The sequence below is a fragment of the Drosophila arizonae genome, chromosome 2 (assembly GCF_054131065.1).
Source record: "Drosophila arizonae isolate 15081-1271.41 chromosome 2, UAZ_ARI_1.0, whole genome shotgun sequence".
NCBI lineage: Eukaryota > Metazoa > Arthropoda > Insecta > Diptera > Drosophilidae > Drosophila > Drosophila arizonae.
In genome coordinates this window covers 20,695,446-20,717,690 of record NC_142922.1, presented here as the reverse complement: position 1 = coordinate 20,717,690, position 22,245 = coordinate 20,695,446, and the positions used below count along the sequence as shown (strand labels likewise).

The 22,245-nt window shown below is 38.0% G+C and overlaps 2 protein-coding genes across 6 annotated transcripts; one reads left to right on the top strand and one right to left on the bottom strand.

Moving 5' to 3' along the window:
* Positions 1-406: 406 nt before the first annotated feature.
* Positions 407-10,363, bottom strand: CAH7 (Carbonic anhydrase 7). Its single transcript, XM_018019091.2, has 4 exons — positions 10,093-10,363; positions 2,569-2,640; positions 1,354-1,512; positions 407-1,290 (listed from the first exon to the last, which is right to left on the bottom strand). Exons 1-4 carry the CDS (start codon positions 10,112-10,114, stop codon positions 635-637), a joined length of 909 nt encoding a protein of 302 aa, XP_017874580.1. The 5' UTR covers positions 10,115-10,363; the 3' UTR covers positions 407-634.
* Positions 10,364-12,328: 1,965 nt separating this feature from the next.
* Fmr1 (synaptic functional regulator FMR1) lies at positions 12,329-20,921 on the top strand. 5 transcript variants are annotated; one of them, XM_018019086.2, is made up of 12 exons: positions 12,329-12,687; positions 13,562-13,751; positions 13,823-14,012; positions 15,458-15,507; positions 17,198-17,515; positions 17,585-17,750; positions 17,826-17,893; positions 18,341-18,650; positions 18,710-18,841; positions 18,909-19,431; positions 19,851-19,934; positions 19,992-20,921. In XM_018019086.2, exons 3-12 carry the CDS (start codon positions 13,962-13,964, stop codon positions 20,408-20,410), a joined length of 2,121 nt encoding a protein of 706 aa, XP_017874575.1. In that variant the 5' UTR covers positions 12,329-12,687; positions 13,562-13,751; positions 13,823-13,961; the 3' UTR covers positions 20,411-20,921. The 5 variants fall into 5 exon arrangements, with proteins under 5 accessions (XP_017874575.1, XP_089318905.1, XP_017874577.1 ...); XM_018019088.2 differs by having other exon boundaries at positions 12,330-12,687; positions 18,341-18,641; XM_018019089.2 differs by having other exon boundaries at positions 12,330-12,687; positions 19,851-19,925.
* The last annotated feature ends 1,324 nt before the right edge of the window (positions 20,922-22,245 follow it).

Genomic DNA, 22,245 nt, shown 5'->3' with positions numbered 1-22,245 from the left:
ATAGAGTAACCGATAATAACTGTCCATTACTGATATCATTGGATCTGATTGGTCAGTTGACTGTGGTCAAATGCTTATCTGTATTATATTTAGTCACACACTAAGTCAAGTGAATTTCTTTTATCGCGTGCCTATGGACAACATCATTAAAGCCATAAAGTTGACCAACTCGTGCCGCATTCAGAGAATCACAATGGGCAATGAATATAAACCCGATGATAATATACATACTATGTGCTCACTAACTATAATTAGATGTTAGATCCACAGGTATTTATATGGCAATTATCAAAACAAAATTGCAACAAATAATGCTGTAAAGTTCGCACTTTTGAGCTTTGACCAAAGCGGAACGCTTTCAAGTTACGCGTTGACCACAGAAACCAGAGTAGAACGCAGACTGGAGTGCTTATAAAACATTTATTTATATTTAGAGATAGATATAGTTATAGGTAGTTTAGATTTAAGGCACATGCTTTGAATGTCACATCAATTGACTAGTTGAAATTTCATCTGGATTTATTTGAATCCTGCCTTCAAATAATGAGTATAATTTCTGTGTGTCTGGTATGTCGTTGCTCTCTGGTTTGGATTTGTCTTTGGTGTAGCTCTCTAGCTGGCGCCCCTGCACAAGTTACAGCTGAGATTGTCGCACTGCCACGCCCAGCAGCAGCAATAGTCCTAGGCTCAGGCCGGACATCCTGCCCGCAGAGTTGCGCTCCTGCAGCTGCTGCACCAGCACCACAGCTCGATTATTCTCGCTCTGCAGTTCGCGATAGTTGTTGTGGAGCTGTTTGTCCTCTTTGTACTCGATCTCCTTGAACTGATTCACCTGATCCAGTGTCACTGGGTGCGTGTCGGTCAGCACGATCCAGGTGACGGCCTCTGCGCAAGTGGGCGTGGTCAGCGAGCCTGCATAGGTGAAATATGTGTCCACACTTGGCACCAGATCGTCCACGGCCAGGCTATCCGCCACCAGGGTGGGCACATTCATCTGATCGTATTTCTTCACTTTGTCCAGGCTCTTGATGATGCTGCCAATGGCCTCGTTGGGCGTATTGGACACATGATAGAGCACGCCGATCACCGTGATGCCGTCCTTGAAGTTAGCTGCCATGCTCATGTTGGGATAGATCTTGTTGCGATGCACAATGTGCACCTCCAGGGGATAGCGTATGTCGTTTATGGTGTGCTCCGACCACCAATGCATATGGATTTGCTCCACAACAAAGTCGCTGCCCAGGCCTCCACCGCTCAGCGTTAGCTCGTGAGCAAAGCCCGAGAGTTGAACTGAAAATCGAATGGAATTTAGTATCGTTAAATTGTTATCTATGGATCACGGCGACTACCCACTTGAGTGACCATTGTTGACCATTTGCAGTGCGCCCTGATGCTCGTCGTAATTCTCAAACTTGAGTGGACTGAACTCGCCTTTCAGCGCGCCCTTCACGTGCAAATTGATGGGACTCTGTTTTCTGCCGGTGTCACACAGACCTCCCCACTTGGGAAATGCTACAAATATAACAATAATAAATAAATTATATAAATAAACATATAAATAAAGAGAAATAAACATAGAACATGATTGGCTGGTGGCTAAGCAATGGCAATTCATTATTATATAAATAACAATTATGTAGAACTGCAGTGAATAATTTGATCACATGAGATTTTTCCGCACTTTTTGCACAGATGTAGGTAGAATTTAATATATTTTATTTAATTTACTGATATAAACTAAATTTATTAAACTTAAGAAAAACTGAAGCAAAATTAGTTGTTTATATATTTTGAGTCACTTTCTTTCCTTCTTTCTCTCAAGCTCCCTCACTCTTCTTCTGTCTCTCTCTATATATATATATACATACATATCTCTCTCCCAGTATTTTTATCTCTCATTCTATTACTTTTACTTTTCTCCCTCTCTCTCTCTCTCTCCCTCTGTCATTCTTCCTTTTTGGTCTGTCTCAGTCTTCCTCTCTCTCCCTCTCCTTCTTATATCCTCTCTCTCTCTTTCGTTTATCGCCTTTTTTATCTCTCTTTCTATCCCTCTCACTCATGCTACCTTTCTAGCTCCCTCGCTCTAGCCAACTTTCGTTCTGCTCCTAGATCTTTCTACCTTTGCCTCTCTCTCTCTCTCTATGTCTGCGATTCTCACACTATCTATGAGAGTGTCTTTCGCTCTATCTCTCTCTATCCCTCTATCTTTCTTAATATTCCACTGAAGCTATCTTTATCACATAACTACTACCCTAGTCTATTACAGTTGCCCTCAATTTGGTATTCAGCAAATTCCGTGTCTTGTTTTAAGTTCATTTACTTTGTCGTTTTCGAATTTGTATACGCGGCAATTTGGCACAATTTAGATAAACGCTATTTGTAGAGCTATCACAACTGGGCATTGGAATGGGAGACACTTGACTGTGATCAGCTCAGCCACGAGCTACTGCGGCTATGCAAATGCACGTTGATTAACTAATACGAGCTTCAATGAGTCCCACAATGAACTCGAATTTAAATATAGCTCCAAACACATACATATATGTAACTTTTATTGGCTCTACTTACGCTCATCCTGATTGTTGTCCAGGTCCGGATAGCCCCATTCGCTGGCTGCGCTGAGTGCCAAAAAGCTGCAAGCTGCAAGGCAATAAAGAAAAACTCAAACATTAGCTATACGCAGTGTAACACTAGAGCAACTCTAGACAACAAGCTAAGCGCCCTCATTGGGCATTTTATGCTCATGTTCATGTGTGTAGATATACATATATAAAAATGTGTAATTATTTATTTTCTGGGTACTCTTCAACTTGACCGACATAAAAGTTTGCCGCTAAACACGTTTTCCGGCCATCAAAATAGCACAGAATGTGCATTGTGTGCCATAAAAGACAAGTTAAATGAACAAAGAAGGGCAGAGGCAGTGCTCTATATAGAGACTACACATAATGCGATATACGTCGACTATTTGGCAACGATTGGCACCTTGCACTTGACTTTGGCCGGCCAAACATGCGCTAAAAATAATGCCACGAATTTATGATGTCGCCGTGCGGCAGCAAAAGCAAAAGCAGCGCCAGCGACAGTTCGTCTATAAACATATTGTATACTAGATGTGCATTATTTATATTTTAATTGCATTTGCAAATGTTTGCATAACATAAATAAGATTCCGTACTGGCTGACTATTGAATATCCCAAGAGCTGAGTTCCCATATGCCAAAGGCATAATCTATTCATGAAAGCATTTAGAAGAGATGTCTTGATCTTACAATATGGAATGAACCTTCCAAAGACACATGTATATACATATGTGTACAAAGGAAAATTACATATAAACTATTTAGTTATTGTTCAGCCCTTGATCTGCATTATGAGCTGACTTAGCTCAGTCGACGTTGCCATATAGCATACATATAATAATAGTCTATTTATACTAATTAGGCTGAGCTACGTCAGCTCACTATGTTGAGCAAGAGCTGACTGGGCAAGAGCTAAGCAACTTCTTATACTCCATATACACACATTCTGCATTTAGAAACTTCCTTTGCCTGCGACATTCAATTTCGAGAAATTAGTCTACCCCACTTAACCACAAACACTACGTTCAGTTGATAATCAAAAAAATCTGAAATATAAGCAAAATTGCTTTTTTTTTCGTTATTTTTAAGTCGAATTGGATTTTTTAAAAGCATTTTGGCAGCTAAGCATCAGCATATGTCAGCCAGATATTCATGCTTGTGCGAATTGAAGACTATTTTTTATTTCTTTTCTCAAGATATATATGCCGTTAATGATGCATTTTGACCCATCCGTATAACTCTCAGAGTGTTTATTTAGCCATCAAGGGGTTAAAAAAAACAGCTCGTAAAAGCAATAGAGAAACGAAAAGCTCCTGATTTACGATTTGCCAAATCTTTCAAATATATTTATGCTCCCATTTGACACTAAAAGAAAATAGAAAGAGCTATATAGTATATGTGGATATATCATATAGGTATATGCTTTCACCCAAATGACGACAGCAGCTAAGAAAACAATTTTTCTGGATTTATGGCTTGGCGAACTGTGCAATATATTATATTCAATTTTATTTATTTATTTATTTTTTTTTTTTTTTTCTGCAAAGCTCGTGCCTAACAGCTGATTCTAAAATAATTTTTTTGTTCTATTATAAATTCTAGACCCATGATTTATTATTTATGTATTTGGTATTGTGCACATGTCTAATGTAATTTTGATGTTTCCAATTGCAGAAACTAATTATATCTTTATAGACAAATGAATTTAGGAACCAGACAAACGTTTCGCATGGAAAACGTTTTTTATGGGTCAATTTGGAAAAGGCTATATCATTTGGAAATGCTATCTAATTTATTTTCAAAATTTTAGTATTTGCAATTTAAGAATATTTACTGCTGCATCAAGTTGAATTTTTATTTGTTAAGTTAATGACTTGGACTTTATATAGAAGCTATTTATAATATTTTAAATGAGTTTTACTTTTGATAACATATATATCTATATGATCATAGTTCTCTTTTACTCATTCAAATATTTCGATTTTATGTTCATTTATTTTATGAGTTATTAAATTATGGGAACTTTAATATTATAATTGAGATTTGTCTAAATTATATTTCAATTTAATTCGTTATCTCTTCTATTGTTTGAGAAACATTTTTAGTACCTGTGCTTAGCCATATGTATTGCCACAGTTAATCCGTCTATATTTAGTAAATGACAAAAGATTGAAACCTATTTCTGTCTATGAACTGATGTGTAGATATCGCTATCTGGACTTTGCTCAATCATTTGTTAATGGAATACTAAAGCCTAAGTCGTTTTTGTATCATAGAAATAATCTCAAATTTCTAAGCCCAAACTGGACGGGGTGTACAATGAAGTCTACAGATTCTATATACCTAATTTTGCACATTTTATATGTAAGCTCTAACACATTCACACATCTGAATGTCATAAATATTAACATTTCATTCAGATTGAACAACTTAGAACACAGTTATTTAATAATAGGGCTCACATAGTGTGGGAGACTGAATGCAAATGTTTATATATGTAAATATACATGTGTGTGTGTGCCTATCTATGCCTAAGTATATATACAACAATAGTTCAAGCAGCTTTAGGCCAGTTAAGACGCCAGTGCATTTGGTTTTCTTGCTTAGCTTTTGCGGCTCCTTTCGATTGCCTAATCATTTCCGCTATTGATAACGGTGAACACCTTTAAGACCTGTCATCGATCATAATTATGTGAGTGATAATAAAGTGAAGAGCCCTCAGTCTTTGTTTATCTGTATATATATGGCGAGATTAATTTCACAACTTAATCCATCAATCATAGTATTGAAGCACAATTTATAAATATTTTAATTGCAGCAACAACTAAACCAAATTATTAGATACTTAAACGATATAGGAGCGCGACTATCTATCGGAAGCCAGATACAAACTGATATAGTTAATGACAGCCGCAATAGTGGCAGCCGCATGCAACATAGGGTAAATTGTAATTAACATTCGCATGCAACGAAAAAGCAATTAAAACTTGTTAAAAGGAGGCTGGGCAGGGGCCGGGGCAGGTGTCCGGGGAGGTGGCGTAACAATTACCCGGAGTGTTGAACAAAACTGCCAACAAAACGATAATTGCATCGTGGATACCAAAACAATGCGAAAAATTGCACAAAACCGAGAAGAGCGAGAAAGCTGAGACGGACGGAAATTGAGAGAGAGAGAGAGAAAGAGAGAGAAGGGGAGAGAGATAGAGAGGGGCAAAAGCGAAATATGCAACTGATTTGATAAATATTTTATGCCTTATGAGAATTGGAGTTTGACTTGAGGTGGGTATATCCATTTAGAACAACTGTTTGACAAATATTGAAGGTTAATATCGATAGAGCTTAAGTTAAATTTGGCTAATACAGATATATAGATATATGTATGTGTATATACGCTATATATCAAAGTTGCATCTACTTTATCTATTTATGTATTTCTTCTTCTTCTTCTTTCTCTCTATATTATAATCTATCTCTATATTCATCTTTCCGTATTTTAGTTTTGATATTGAAATCTTTGAGTGCTCTGTGAGCGCACACTTATGATCGGACAAGCCTCAGGAACTAAGAGCAAAAAACTTATATAAACCTTATTCTATTCCCTTTAATCCCATATGGATTCAAATCATTTTTTATATGATATTCATCATATTGTCCAATTCTTCTTTGAGTTACAGGAAGAGATCTGTCGAAGCCAAAGTCAAAGTCAAAATGAAGGACATCTGCCAGTCGAGCATGCTCAGCTCATCGCACTCGCAGCTGAATGTTTTTCGATCTTGGCACTTAAAGTGCTGAGCCGTGGCCACAATTGCCTCGTCTCAACGCCTGTCAGTGTCAGAGCGATGCACATGTCAACTTTAGCAACGACACTGACATGCGTTTGGCCGGATTTGACAACGGGATATAGTCTGTTTGTGGGCATGCGACAATGTTCACGTTTAGTAAGTTTCTCAGATTTGCAAGATTTGCACTGTCAGCATTTGTCTCGATTTGGCTCTTATGTTATTGTTATTGTTTATAGCATCTGCCCGCGATTTTTTTGGCCATGTCAGCTGAAAACAATTGAGGGAATTTCGCATTCGTTGCAATAAAATGCCATCGGCTTTGCCATTTGTGCTTTGGCGAAGGCCTATTCCAATTTTTCGCCTAATCACTGCACGCCAGACGCCCCTCTCGGTGATTTTCCATATTTTGTAAAATGTATTTACACTTCTTATATTATCCAATCAAAGTCGCTCGCTGATAAACGGTTTTCGGGAGTGCGCTCGGTTTTATGCTCGCTGTGTGATAGCACGATAATGCCAATATACAAATTATCATCTTACAGTGCGGGTCATGTGAATACGTTCAAGCTGATAGACACTCATAAAAACTCATAAAAAGAATGCAAATTGAAAAAGAAATACTCAAGCTAAAACTAAAAATTAATTTTGCAGATATTTAGTTGAACTGTCAAATTGAAGTATCTCATTATTATTTTTATTAGTCATTAATACAATGAAAAATATTTAATTAAAGCTACCTGAACTATGAAATGCGTTTAGATTGCATGATCATGATTATTAATACTATTACTCATACATCGGACCTACTCATTAATGAATTGTAATACTTGAACCTAAAGTGTTGAAAGTATGATAGACAAACTGATAGCAGATTTTACTTTGCACTCATTGCCATTATCATTATGATTATGATTATTCATTCATCAAAAATTAATAAAAAAGTTAATTGAAATATGTTTCATTGCTGAAACTGATATTTAATATGTCCGCAACTACTTCAACTATGAAATTAGTCTAGCCTACGTGAACATTTGAGTGACATTAGCATTATCATTCATATTAGTCATTGACTATTACAGATATAAAAAAAAAAAAAATTGATTCACTTATTAAAATATAAAGTTGTACTTTGATATTGATCTCGATTGAATTTGGACTTTTCTATTTATAATAAACACTATTATGATTAAAAATATTCATTATTTAATATTAGTCATTTAATAAGCTATATATATATGAAACCTGATAAGTTATATATATGAGCTGTGATTGATTTTGAATGTTGACGAGATTGATTAGTTGATGCCCTTTTGTTGCCCTTTCATAGAATATACAAGGAGTATATTAGTTTTGTCCTTTTGTATATATATAGAGTCTCAAAATGATCTATATATCTATATATCGGAACTTCTCGTTGCCGACTGCGAATGAAGACGTCAGCTGAATGTGGTCTTTGCTTTATTTTGGCTTTTATGAATGAGTTTTATTAATTTTATGACATTGATTGTTGGTGATCGATGGCAATGCGAAAACTTTCCATCAACATTGATGGCAATGGGCTCGTCTGGTCTGGTCTGCTCTGTCCTGGTCTTTACGCATATCAAAGAAGTCGATATGCAATTATAAGTTATAAACAAACAGCTGATAAGCGCAAATCAGCAGAAGAACTTAAGTAGTACATTGCAACTGATTGGCGATTGTCTCCATATACAATTCATATATGAATAAACACATATATATTTAATAATCTCTGTAAAACGGAAGCTGATAGCTTAACTATCAATATTTGTCCCCGGGTTGAGGGTTATGCGAATTGTGATACTTTTCACACGCTTTGTTGCACTTCAAATGGACAACGAAAATACGAAATGCATTTTCATTTTCATTTTCCGACATGTGAAAACTTAGAGTTATCTTAAATTGATATTTTTCAAGTTGAGTTGATTTGAATGCACAGCTATCAGAGCTGTAGCTATCGGAGAGAAAACCTCTTGAATGAAACTCATTACAGAGCAGGGCAAATAAGTGTGGCTCGATTCACTCGCAATTATCAAAGCAAAATAATCAATTGACGCACAGCTCTGAGGCCGTTGCCGTTGTATAATCATTTAATAACATACGACACAGGTATATATAATTGTCCCATTATATCTTGAAACAAAATCTTTGCTAATCTTTAATACAAAAACCCAGAAGCTCCAAGCGCGCTACTGTGTTATCATGGTGTGTCTTGTTATTAAGTTTTTATAGTCACAAGTCCAAGTTGAAATCGGAATCGGAATCGAATCGGTTTCACGGGCGAGCACGACAATAAAACTTTATACTTATAATTCCCAAATAATTGTTTAATATGTGCTTATGCATGCCCAATGGGCGCGCTTATCAAAATGCTTTATTATTTGCAACGCTTTATCAGCGATTTGTGGAACTCAATCGGAGAGAGGAGTGGCTATAGAGAAATCGAAAATAATTTACGTACTACTCGAAAATAATGTCTAAGATTTCAATGATCGACACGTGATCGATAGCATAGTAAACTAAAAATAATCTTCCTAAGAAGGTACTTTAAAACAAAAGAATAACACCTGTAGGACCGTTAGTTAGCTCGACAAACTGCTTAGAATCTAATCCTGAATTACAAGAGCAGCATCAGCTAATAGAGTAGTGATATGAAAAGGGCATTACAACATAAGTAAGGACTGGTCGAAAACTAAAGAGTTACTCGTGAGTTGTCCAAAAGCTGAATGAGAAGAACTCATAGAGAAAGAAGAATCTGTGGATCTAATCATGAACTGAACATCAATTGCTCAAAACTTAATTTACGCATTATTGAGAACTTAAAAGGAAAAATTTGAAAAGTTTTATAAAGATGTGGTCATGAAATGGAGAGCTCTCGTGATTCTTCAATATTGAGAGCTGATCGACAACAGATCAAGAAATAACTAACAGTAAACAGTTCTCAATAAAATCTTAACGACTGAGTTCAGCTCGTGTTTGACTACATTGACCTTATGAGTGTGATGTGGTCAGTGAAAAGGCGCGGTTATTTGCCAGATTTTATAGGCACCGCTGACTCAAGAGCCTGACTTATCGAACATGTTTGAACGGCTTCGCTCGACCTGCTCAACAGTTAGGCAATTGATAATAAAATGCTGTTAAATTGCCTAACAGATAATTGTTTACCTATGCTTATTCTAAATCTGAGTGACGCATGGTATTGAAGTACTTCAGAAGTTGCGTGAGTCGACAGTTTTATCTGATTCCCAACAACTTTGAGTATGTGTTATGTTTTGTTAATTAGCTAAAAAAGCAACATGGTCAAAAATCCCCTGATGTGAGGTAGAATCTGATCTACTTAAAAAAAAAAAAAAGAAATAATAAACAATTAAAGTACACCATAATAATTCATAAATATCTTCAATCTAATAAAACTAAAGATTTAGAATCGTTTTCTTAAATTATCGACCGAATTATCAATAAAAGATCGATCTAAATTTATTATACTGGAAGGCAACGACTCTGTGGCTTATAAGCAGACAATATATGAAGCACAAGACGTGACAATTCGCAATTTCGATTGTGCAAAACTTTTGTAGAACAAATCTGAGGAATGTCTGTGCGAAACACATGTAATTACACTCGTTCACTGCAGCATTCCAGCATAGTGGCAAAATATCTACATAGAACTATGGAAACAAACAAAACTCAACATAAATTTTTTAATTTACCTATTACGGCTAGGAAATGCATCACGATATTTTTGCAATAGAATATTCTTTAATTATTTTACTTAATTATTTTTATTTGTATATTTAACACACTTTCACTTTTAGTTTGATTAGTTTAAAGAGCGACTATTCAGGACTCGAATCCCTTGCGAGCTCAATGACAACTCCATAAAACTGAAATGGAATCGTCGCCTTTTATAACCAAAGCCGAGGCGAACCGATACGAAGAACAGAACCCGCAGCCCACAGCACAGAATGATTACTGAATGCCGTACGAGCATCGGGCGAATAAGTGCGCATACACACATACAATACAACGATACAGACACAAACACATACCCGCACACACATACACATACAGTCGCACACAATTGCACGCAGAGAGACGGTAAGTATTGAATTGGATTATGGCATTGGCACATACAGGTTGGCCGTTTTTCGGGGCATTCTATGCTCGCTCTCCCTCACTCTCTCACTACAATTTGTACTAGCGAAAAGACCACAAAATGGAGCTGATTAAACAACTGCAACAACTATAGCCATTACAACAAGAAGAGCTAGAGTAGCGCAGCAGCGGCAGCAGCAATAGCAGCGCGAGCCGAAGGCAGCCGAGCGAATTGCAATGTACCGAACGATTGCGGCGTCGCTTCGCTGCCTACGCCGCTGCAGCGAAGCTGAAGACGCTGCGATTAATTGATAAGCAAGCGAGTAAAGCTAAATGAGCAATAAATAGGCGTAATAAACAGTAGTAGCAACAGCTGTTCAAGAGAGGTGGAGAGCATGAGAGAGAGAGAGAAAGAGAGAGAAAGCAAGCCGATCCAATGAGAAGAACTGCAAACCGCGTGAACTCTAGCAGCGCTGCGACTGCGACTGCGACGCCGGAAGTGACGTTGCGGCAGCTGGAAAATTTCCATTCGCGAGCCTTAATTTTGGCCAATGGTTGGTCAACGCTGCAAATAAATTTAAATTAATATTATTAAGAGGCTGAGGGGTAGATTCTGCTCAAACGATTTGCTAATTTAAATTTTGATATCAATTAATGCGGGGTCAAGCCACAGATGCTTCTGTTCTAGTTTTTGTTTTTGCAGGCCACTTTACTACATGCAAGCTAATTGAAGAGACGAATTTCTAAACGAAAGAGAGTGAGTATGTGGATGCGTGTGTGTGTGTGTATGCGTCTATTCATGTATGCTGCCTTTTGTTGTGCTTCGCTGTCCGGCGTCGCGTCGTTAAACTGCACTTAATACATAACAAAAGTCAATGTCAAAAACAACATGCTGCTGTTTGTTATCGACTGCGCTGTCGACAGTCTAATGAGTAGCGCCCATCCGTGTGTATGTATGTGTGGAAGAGAGAGTTGCTGAGAATTTATTTACCTATGCGGTTTGAGTATAAATCAAAATGCATTTCCGCTGCAAATTGCTGCTGACGCTCGCTTTCGTTTTGTGTTTTTTTTTTTCAGATATGCAAACATTGATGCCCTGTATATTAATAAAAAGTATATTTTAAAATATTTCAATCAGGTTTTATTTTAGATTTTGATTTAGCTCTTTAAAAATCAAATGACTATATATCATGTCTATAGCCAGTCTTTAAATGCAATAATAGGCAGTAAACAGGTATTTTATTTATCGAAAATAAAAACGGTTTATCAGCTAATTAACATCTAAGTGCATTTAGCTGCGTGCGACTGCATTTCAGATATAACAACAACAGCGACAACAAATTAAGGCGGAAAACAAACACATTGATGAAAAAGCACCGTCACGCGACTTTTTCCCAGCTGAGCATAAAATGAAAACAGAAATAAAAAAAAAAAAAAAAAGTCATGCAACTGACCCCAAAAGCTAATAAAATAACATTAAACGGCAAAGGTCTGCAACATGTTTCGTTTAAAAGGCGCCTATAAAAATGTGACTTGATTGCCATTAGATGAATTTAGCAAATTGAAATCAAATGAAATTCAATTGAGTTGCGAGACACATCTGATTTGTGCTAATGGCATCGGTTCAATGATCAAACAACTCAATTAATTCATCCGCGACGAGCAGCAATGGGAGCAACTGGCTTATTTTTCTCCCCTTTGAAATGGAAATCGAAATATTTGGTTGCCCGCGCATTAACACGCAACTCTGTATTGCTTGCAGCCCTCGTTGCTTATCGAAAGTGTAATAACAAAATCAAAAAGTTGGCAACGCCCTGTTGTTTGTCAGTTTGCAGCGTTGCCCCTCTGTGCGCTTCATGTCACATATGTTTTTCTAGTGTGATTTGAAGCAAGCATTGGGTTATTTCACAAAAAGTATTTATCCAAATAATATTGTTGAATTTATTGTGTCTGAAACATTTGAGCAGTCAAGCGAACAAAGCTAAATTAGTGAAAGATTGTTGCGAACGGGAGGAGGTTGCATCAAGTTGGCAGCATTGTCGAATGCTGAGCTACGAAGTAGTGTGCAAAAGCAAAGCGAAGAGAACGCAGCGCAGCCGAAAAAAATTTTTGGAAGCAGTAAAGCAGCGCACTGCACGCGATATATTTTTTATTTTCAAAAGATTGAAGCTAATATTAAACAATTTAGCGGATCAACGTGCCGGGCAGCCGTAAGTGCATTAACATTTGAAATATTCAACGTAATTATATAGTCGTGTAGTTCGTCTGCAGAATTTTTTTGCAAGAAGCGAAAAAATTTTTGCACAGCGGCAAAGGCGGCAGCGACCGAGACTGCGGCGAATTTGTGCAGCAAAGGAGAGCTGAAAATAATGAAAAATTTACAAAAAGCGCACTCGGTGTGAAATAGTTGAGAATGCGAATGTAATTAAATAATTATATTCACCAGAATTTTCAAAAGTTTTAAGAAATGATGACTAAAAATTGATACATTTGTATGTGTGTATGAAAAATCGGCATGTGCTGGGGCATGTGTGTGTGTGCATAAAATTCTTATTGGAAAAGCGTGCTCAGCATTTCGGCGGCTGCTGCTTCTGCTGACAGTTGGACGTATATATATATATCTATCTATATATATGTGAGAGTGTATTTGAGTGTAGGGTGTATGTGTGTGAGAGAGAGCTGAGAAGTGATGTGAAGACACAAAAGAAAGACGGCGGCGCTGACTATAAAATAAAGAAGAAGACAACGGACCAGCTCTGCCCCGGCAAAAGCGCGTTGACGTTTCTTGCTGCATTTGTTGTCGTTGTCGTCGGTGTCGTTGTTGTTGTTCTTGATATTTAGCTACCGTTCTCGACCAGAAAGGAATTTCCTATGCTTAGCCCAAAATAACTTCAAAACTTTTGATTGCCATCGCGCGGCTGTTGCCGCTGCTCTCTGCTCTCCACTCTCTGCCGTTCGCCATTCGCCATCGACCGCTGCGCCGTTAATTTGCCTGTGTCAATCTATAAGCTCATAATTTCGCCTTAAACTGTATTTATTATTGTTATTGTTATTGCCAGCTCTTGCTCTTGTTTATTATTTCAGGAACTGCGAGAGTTGAGCATACGTATGTGTGTGTGGGTGCAACAGCAAGCATAACCACCGCAAAATTGCTACAACAACAACAACAACAACACCAACAAAAACAAAAAGAGCAACAAAGCAAAAGACTGATAAAGCAACTGCAGGGAATATAACAAAGATTTGAAGCAACAACGCTAAACTTTGTCGTTGTGTAGGTGTTGAATTGCCATTGCCATATTCTATTTGATTTAATTGCATTTTCTATCTCTTCTCAATTTTTAGAGGCTAACATACGAAATACGTCGGCTTGAGTGTGGCGATTGGCGGGGGCGAGTGCTGTAGTATCAATTACAACTCCAACGACTACTACAACTAGAGCTGCACACAAGAGCTGGAGACCGGCGAACACAGGGTTAACAAAATGGACGATCTTATGGTCGAAGTACGACTCGATAATGGTGCCTATTACAAGGTAAGATAGAGAGAGAGCGGGAGTACTCCAAAGCTGAACTCGCCGCTGCTGCTGTCGACGTCGCTGTCAACGCAGCAACTGCAGCAACATGTGCCGAAGGCAGCGACGGCCTCAGTTTCTAATTTCGTAAATTTTAGCTTTATTTCTATAAATATCTGCATCATTTTGTTGAGTGGAGTCTCGCATCGAAATAAGGCACATACAATACACACACACACACACACACACAAGCATAGAAATCAACACGCACTCTCATAGGGCGCACGCAGTCGCTGTCTGTGTGTGGGGGTGTGCGTGTGTCGTCGCCTGCGCGAGCGTCGCTGCATATTCACGTATATGATTGTGTTTGTGTGTGTGTGTGTGTGTGTGTGTGTGTGTACAAGCAGCAGGCTCCGCAGAGTTGCTTTTAGCGCCACTGACGTTCGCGGCGAATACTTTGTTGCTTTGTGATTTCCCTTTCTAAAGCTTATCAGATTTGCATACATAATACGTTTTGATGGCTTTGATAGCAAAGTGGAATTTATTTGCACATGCAATAGCATTTCTTTTCATTAAGAGCCACACTCTCAGTTTATTGAAAACTCTTGCAATTCATTGAATGGTATGAAAAAGCGTCATTCAGCCAAAAAGATGCTGGAACTCATTAGCCATTACCCAGGAATTCGTAATTAATTTTGTGCATGGAATAGTTAGGATGCTGAGGCGTCGTATTTTGTCTACTAATTGACGTATTTCCAGGAATTATATTTCTAATTGATTATGGAAAGGGATGCAAATCTCATTCCATAATTATTTTAATAGGAAATTATACAAAAGAGTTTTTTATAGATTCTATATATGTACATATGTATATGATAACACCGCAGAATCACAAGTTTACTTGCTTGGAATTATATTTCTACTTGAAAGTGTAAAGGGAAACAAAAATAATTTACTAATTACAATGCATAGATAGTTCAATTATAAATATCTACTCGGAATTTTATGCATATGAAATTTATTTTAATGTGCTAAATTCAATTCCAATATTTTCCAAATTAAATTACGTAGAAGGTATTTCTGAGAAAAAAAAAGATATTTTTTATGGACTGTATATATTATTGCTGCTAGCGATTACCCTTTGCATTGCATTTCTTATCAGTATCAATCGGCGTATTTACCCCGCGTGTGTGGCACGTTTTGTCAACGGCATTTATCTGGTAATTCGCTCATAAAAATGTATAATTAAGAGCAAAATTATGTATCTATAGCTTTAGGAAATGTATCATAAAGCAACAAATGCGCAGACCAGACCAACTATATAAATGACACACATTTTTCTTTCGCTCTTGTCTTTTCTGGTGCTGCCTCTGTCGCTGTCTACGTCTCTGTCGCTGTCTCTGCCTACGTCAACGCAACGACTACAATGATAATATTAACAACAACAACAACTACGACTACAACAGGGCCAGGTGACAGCTGTCGGCGATGATGGCATCTTTGTGGATGTGGACGGGTAAGTCAAGCGACAAAGTTTACAGCAAACCAAACCACCAAACAGCAGCAGCAACAACAACAGCCTGTTTATATTGCAATTCATACAATCTATTATTATTATTATTCTTTTTTTTTTTTATTCATGTTCTTTGGTTGTTTATGTGCCTATTTTACAAACGATTTGCAACAATGATGCGCACTGCACTTTACCTCTTGGCAAACGCTCGCCCAACGCATCGGCCTGTCCATCGTCCGTCTATCTGTCTGCCTGTGTGTTGGGAGACGCCACCGTTTGTCCGCTTCTCATTTGGCGCAATTTGTTAAATGATGCTGCTGCGACTCCTTCAGACAAACGACAGACGGACTGACCGTGTGATCCGCATGCCGCCCAAGTGTCAGCTCCTCAAATGCATTCGTCTGTCTGTATGTGTGCGTGAGTGTTTGTGTGTGTGCACACGCGTCGTGCTGTCATGCCTCAGCGGCAAATGCCACTAAACAGCAGTCGCAGCAGCAGCAACAGTCGACGTCGCTGTCGACGTCAACTTCGCAGTTGGCTATTTTTAATCGCGGAAAGAAACCATTTTTCTTGTCATTTCTTTTGCGTTGCTTTCATTTTGTTAATATCCTTGTAGACAGGGTATAAATATTTAATTATAAAATTTGTAGCAGGTGGAGAATTTTAATGGAGCAATGCAATAATCATAAATATTGTACAAATATATGTATACATCAGTAATTAGTTGATCTATTCAGTTCGTTTGCTTCCAATTAGTTGATCAGCTTGGAGATATCATTGATGAAACGTAGAGCTACAGTACTATAAATATAGATCAGGTCATTCTTTCTAAGTCTATATCATATGTATATATCACATATATTTATTTAAAATTAGAATATATATTTTATATATCGGCAGATAGACAGTTATTATTATTGTATATAAGCCAAATAGTTATCTCCATTCAGCGATAGATTTGTATGTTGTCATTTAGACTTTCATATCATATCTTAAAGTGCCCCCTCATTCAACAATAGGTTTTGCCTAATAAACCTTATCAAAACTTTCTATTCGAATTTACAATAGAAGAGTATTTAATATTCAGCTTGCTCTAGCTTTCTAGATTGCGATTGTGCTTATTCGCTTGTTGCATTTTTGGAGCAATTTGAGTAGTTTCAATTTAGAAGATTTTTGTCAGTTTTTAATTTGATTTATGTATATATTTTCATATATGTATACAATTTTATTTATTTATTTTGTTTTTGTTATTTATTTCTGCTGAGCTTGCGCAGCTGAGTCTAAATTTAGTTGCCACCCTGTTGCTGCTGCTCTTCTGTGTGCGTGTGTGTGTGTGTGTGAGTCAGTTTATGTCATTTCCGATCTATGTCTTGGCTATAAAGAAAAAAATAATAATAGGGGGCACCCCCGCGATTGTGTGTTGAGCACGCTTGGCACCCAGCCAGACGCTGCAATCAGCGTCGACGGCGCTGCCAGCGCCTGCGCCGATGGCGACGTCAACGTCGGCAAACACTTGTCTGCAGCCATGTTCGCAATCAAATATTTTGGCACACGGCATTTAAATGAACATTTTGCCTGGCTCATTATGCCAAACGAAGTAAATGATTTTGTCTGCCATCTTAGCTCTGTTGCTCAATTGTTTTTGTGTTGATTTCTTTGTGTTCTATCTTCTCGTTTAATTGTGCTACAACAGCGTGCCTGAGGTGCTGAAATACGCATTCGTCAATGTTCGCCTGCCGCCCGATGAGGCTGTTGTGGCGCCGAGCTTCGAGGAGGGCATGGAGGTTGAGGTATTCACGCGCACAAACGAACGCGAAACGTGCGGCTGGTGGGTGGCTGTCATCAAAATGCTTAAAGCTGATATCTGTGCGGTCGCGTACATTGGCTTCGAGACGCCCTATACCGAAATCTGTGAATTGGGTAGACTGCGCGCCAAAAATCCAAATCCGCCAATTACGCCCAAATCGTTTTATCAGTTCACGCTGCCCGTGCCCGAGGAACTGCGCGAAGAGTGAGTAAACTGAATATAATATTAAATATCAACACATTTCATATATATCGATGTTTATTTGTTTCGTAGAGCTCAAAAGGATGGCATACACAAGGAGTTTCAGCGCACCATCGATGCGGGCGTTTGCAACTATAATCGCGAATTAGATGCCCTGATTGTCATCTCCAAATGGGAACACACTCAGAAGCGCGCCAGCATGCTCAAGGATATGCATTTTCGTAATCTCTCACAGAAGGTATCAGAATACTGCTCAGAATATTCTTTATAAGGCAGTTATTAAACTCTTTTCAATTTTTATTTGATCATTCAGGTTATGCTACTGAAAAGGACTGAAGAAGCTGCGCGTCAGCTCGAAACGACCAAGCTGATGAGTCGTGGGTAAGCTATAATAGATATATGAAACATAATGCTAGATAGCAAAAATTTAAGCTATAGAAAGAGTTTCTAGGCAGTTGTAGCCTCTAGCATTCTTCTCTAATCCTCTTATCAGCCTTTTAAGTAGCTATGCATAAAATGTATTAGGATATAGGAACTATAAGTTAATTTGTTATGTAGAATTGTCATTATATTGTGCTTATCAGCCATAAGGAATATAGTAATCTGAACTATACATTTAATTGTAAAGGAGTATAAGCGCCGTTCAGCTATCAAGGATATAGAAATGACTTGTAGTGAATTAGAAAAGTTCTCTATTGTTCTTATCAACTGTCAGTTATTCCATTCCCTTCGCTGTCCAATGAAAATGTGTTCTACAACTCTTCCATTATTAAAATTACTTTTTAATACATTATAAACTATAATATTTTCGTTTTGTATCTATTTTAGCAACTTTATCGAGGAATTTCGTGTACGCGAAGATCTCATGGGCCTGGCAATTGGCTCACATGGCTCCAATATACAAGCGGCACGCACGCTGGTCGGCGTTACGAATATTGAGCTGGAGGAAAAATCGTGCACATTCAAGATAAGCGGCGAGACAGAGGAGTCGGTGCAGCGGGCACGAGCCATGCTCGAATATGCCGAGGAGTTCTTTCAAGTGCCCAGAGAGCTGGTTGGCAAGGTGATTGGAAAGAACGGCCGCATCATACAGGAGATTGTAGATAAGAGCGGAGTGTTTCGAATCAAGGTGAGTGCTGTGAGTATTGTACACCTTGCCTGGCATGGCCTAATCTTGCGACAACAACAAAAACACAGATCGCTGGCGATGACGAACAGGATCAGAATATACCACGCGAACCAGCGCACGTACCCTTTGTGTTCATTGGCACCATGGAGAGCATTGCGAATGCTAAAGTGCTGCTGGAGTATCATCTGTCACATCTGAAGGTGAGTTTCAGAACAATTTTGAATGCTCTGTAGTCTGTGCTAATTCTTATTTATATTGATTACTTAGGAAGTGGAGCAACTACGCCAGGAGAAGCTGGAAATCGATCAACAGCTGCGCGCCATTCAAGAGTCCTCGATGGGCTCTACACAGAGCTTCGCTGTGTCGCGGCGCTCAGAGCGCGGCTACAGCAGCGACATAGAATCTGTGCGCTCGATACGTGGCGGCGGCGGCGGCGGTGGTCAGCGCGGCGGTGGTCGCGTTCGCGGGCGTGGCGGCGGTGGCAATAACATGAACCAGCGCTATCACAACAATCGGCGCGAGGACGATGACTACAACTCCCGCGGTGACCATCAGCGTGATCAGCGCTACAATGATCGCAACAGCGGCGGGCCACCAAATGCTGGCAATAACGGTGGTGCTGGTGGCGGTGGAGGCGGCAGTGGTGGTATCCAAAACTATCGCGGCGGCAACGACCGTCGCGGTATCAATCGCCGGCCGCCACGCAACGAGCAGAACGGCAGGGACTATCAGTACCATAATCACACCGACGATATGCGAGAGACGCGCGAAGTGAGCAGCGTGGAGCGTGGTGAGTTGACCAAGCAACGAATGGATTAAGACAGAGAGAGAGAGAGAAAGAGAGACATAGGGAGAGGGAGAGCAGTCGGCTTGCGGATCGTTTAAGCGGGGGGACAAGACGTTCTCGGTATTCAAGCAACCACTGTTGTGTAAAACTAGGGACTGTGTGTCTGTATGAGTGTATCTGTGTAAGAGTGTATGGTATACACACGTATATATGTATATATAAACTCATATATACATATCAACGGTTTTTTGGCTAACATATGAATCCAATTTGTGCAATTCAATGTAACCCATTTGTAATATGACTTTTGACGTTATAAATTTGATTTCTGATTGGGCTGAACCCCCGCTTAATATTGCAAACTTTTGTGTTATTTCAATTGCGTCACCTGTACACATATATGTTTCTCTCTTCCGGCACAGCGGACAGCAACTCATCGTACGAGGGCAGCTCCAGAAGACGCAGAAGGCAAAAGAACAACAATGCGCCCGGCAACAGTGAGTATGGTGAGGATGATTCCACTTGAATGCTAAATTGAACAACAATTTCGACTCCACTTGCAGCAAATGGCGCGGTAGGAAATAATAACAACAAATCACAACAGCCACCGTCATCCTCGTCGTCGACGTCCGCACAGCAACAGCACCAGGCGCCAGCACAATCGAACAAAGCGCCGCTGAATGCACAGGAGAACAGCAAACAGAGCAGTGGCAATGCGAACGCCTCGTCTGGCAAGTCGAAGGATGCGCCGCGGAATAGCGATAAGCAGCAGGCGGCCACACAACAGCAGCAGCAACAGTTGCTGCCGCAGCAACAACAGCAACCACCGCAGCTTGCCCAACAGCAACAGCAGCAGCCACAGGGACCGCAGCACCAGCAGTCAAAGCCCAGGCGCAACAACAAGAATCGCAATAACCATGCGGATCAGGCGGTTAACTCGGATGTCATCAAGAAGGAAGGCTTGGTCAATGGTACGTCCTAATTAGCACCAGCAACAGCACCAGCAACAACAACAACAACACGGCAACAACAACAACAACCAAACAAAATGCAAATCTTTCGTTCAACATGTTGTATATGCGCATCAGGCAAGAGACAAACACACAGACAACATGCAGGCAGATAATTAAATTTGAATGTTCATGTCGTTTACACAACAAAACATACACCCACACACACAACATAACGAAACAAACAACAAACAGAACAACGTGTAGAGTAGGCATAAATAACAAAATGTTTGAGAAACTATTTCGAGTAACTAAAAAATAAACAACAAACATATATAATTATACATGAATAATGTACCACATACAAATACACATACATATATATACTAATACGTCACACACAACAATACATACACACACACACACACAAACTTACAGACAGCTCGAATTATACACAAAAAGAAGAGGAATGCAACATACAACCATGGCTAGGCTTATAATTTTAATTGAAATTAAATAAAAACAATCAAAAACAAAAAGAAACTAATTAATTATGTGTATAAACCAAAACTAAAATGCAATTATTAGCAAAACACGAAAAGAAAAGAGAACAAATTGAATTATGTTAACTTAAACTTAAATGCAGGCAATTAGCACAGTTTTTCAAAAAGAAAACGGAAAATGAATTGCTAAAATAAGAAACCAATAAAAAAAAAAAAAAACAAAAAACATGAAAAACTTGCCGAAAATGTGCTTTTAAAGCGCGATTCTTCAGCAACATGGAAAGTTTCTAGTTACATAATGAAAATTATAGTGAAAGAAATCAATGTAATTGCAATTATGTTTTTTTTCTATTATTCACACATATATACCAATATAATATATATGTATATACTATTTAATTTCATTTGTAAATTAGCATTAAAAAAATATTTAGTTTGACAAGTTTTGTGTATAATTCGTGCGTGAATCAAAACTAAATTGCAAAAGTTATTATTTTTCGTATATAGCTTCATTTTATTTTTATTTTTTTAAACATACATTTTGTATTATTATTGTTTAGTTACGTAAATGCTTGCGTAGAGAATTTCAACAAATATCTGCAAAGCATTTGAAAGCGTAAAAAATTTCGAATTTTGTTTATTCATTTTAGAATTTGTTGCATTTTGTTTTATGTCGAGCCTGAACATTAACGATATGGAAAACCTCTCTTATTTGTATAACGTTGTATTTATTACTACTATTATTTAGCATACACGCTCTAACACACACATATACACAAACCCACACACTCGCTCGCTCATATATCTACGCAAAGAACATGAATGGGGTAAATAAATAAATATAATTCATTAACATTTTTGTTGATATCAAATCATATAAATTATATTCAACTTTGCCAATACCTATCACGCGTATAACTAATTTATTAGTACCCTATTAAATACTCTTAAATTATTTAAAGCAGCGATAAACATAAATTACATTAACAACATAAATAACACCAACTGGGAGATACAACAATAGAAACAACAAACATAATTAAAAGCTAGTTAAAACAGAATCGAAGTTAAAAAGTAATAAATTCATTAAAATCAGTTTAAAGATATTTAAAGAAAAAAAGATATGAAAAAATAAAAACAGCCACACTTACAAGAACAAACAAAACAGATAAGAAACGGATAATATAAAATACAAAACAGATTTCTTCTCATTTACTTGAAGAATAATGTCAATAATATATATAAAAGAAAACACAAAAATCTTTTAACATAAAAAAAAAAAAAAAAAAAAAAAAAAAAAAAAAAAAAACAAGCGATAAATAATAGAAATGTTGTGTAATTCAAATAAAAAATACAAGAAAAAA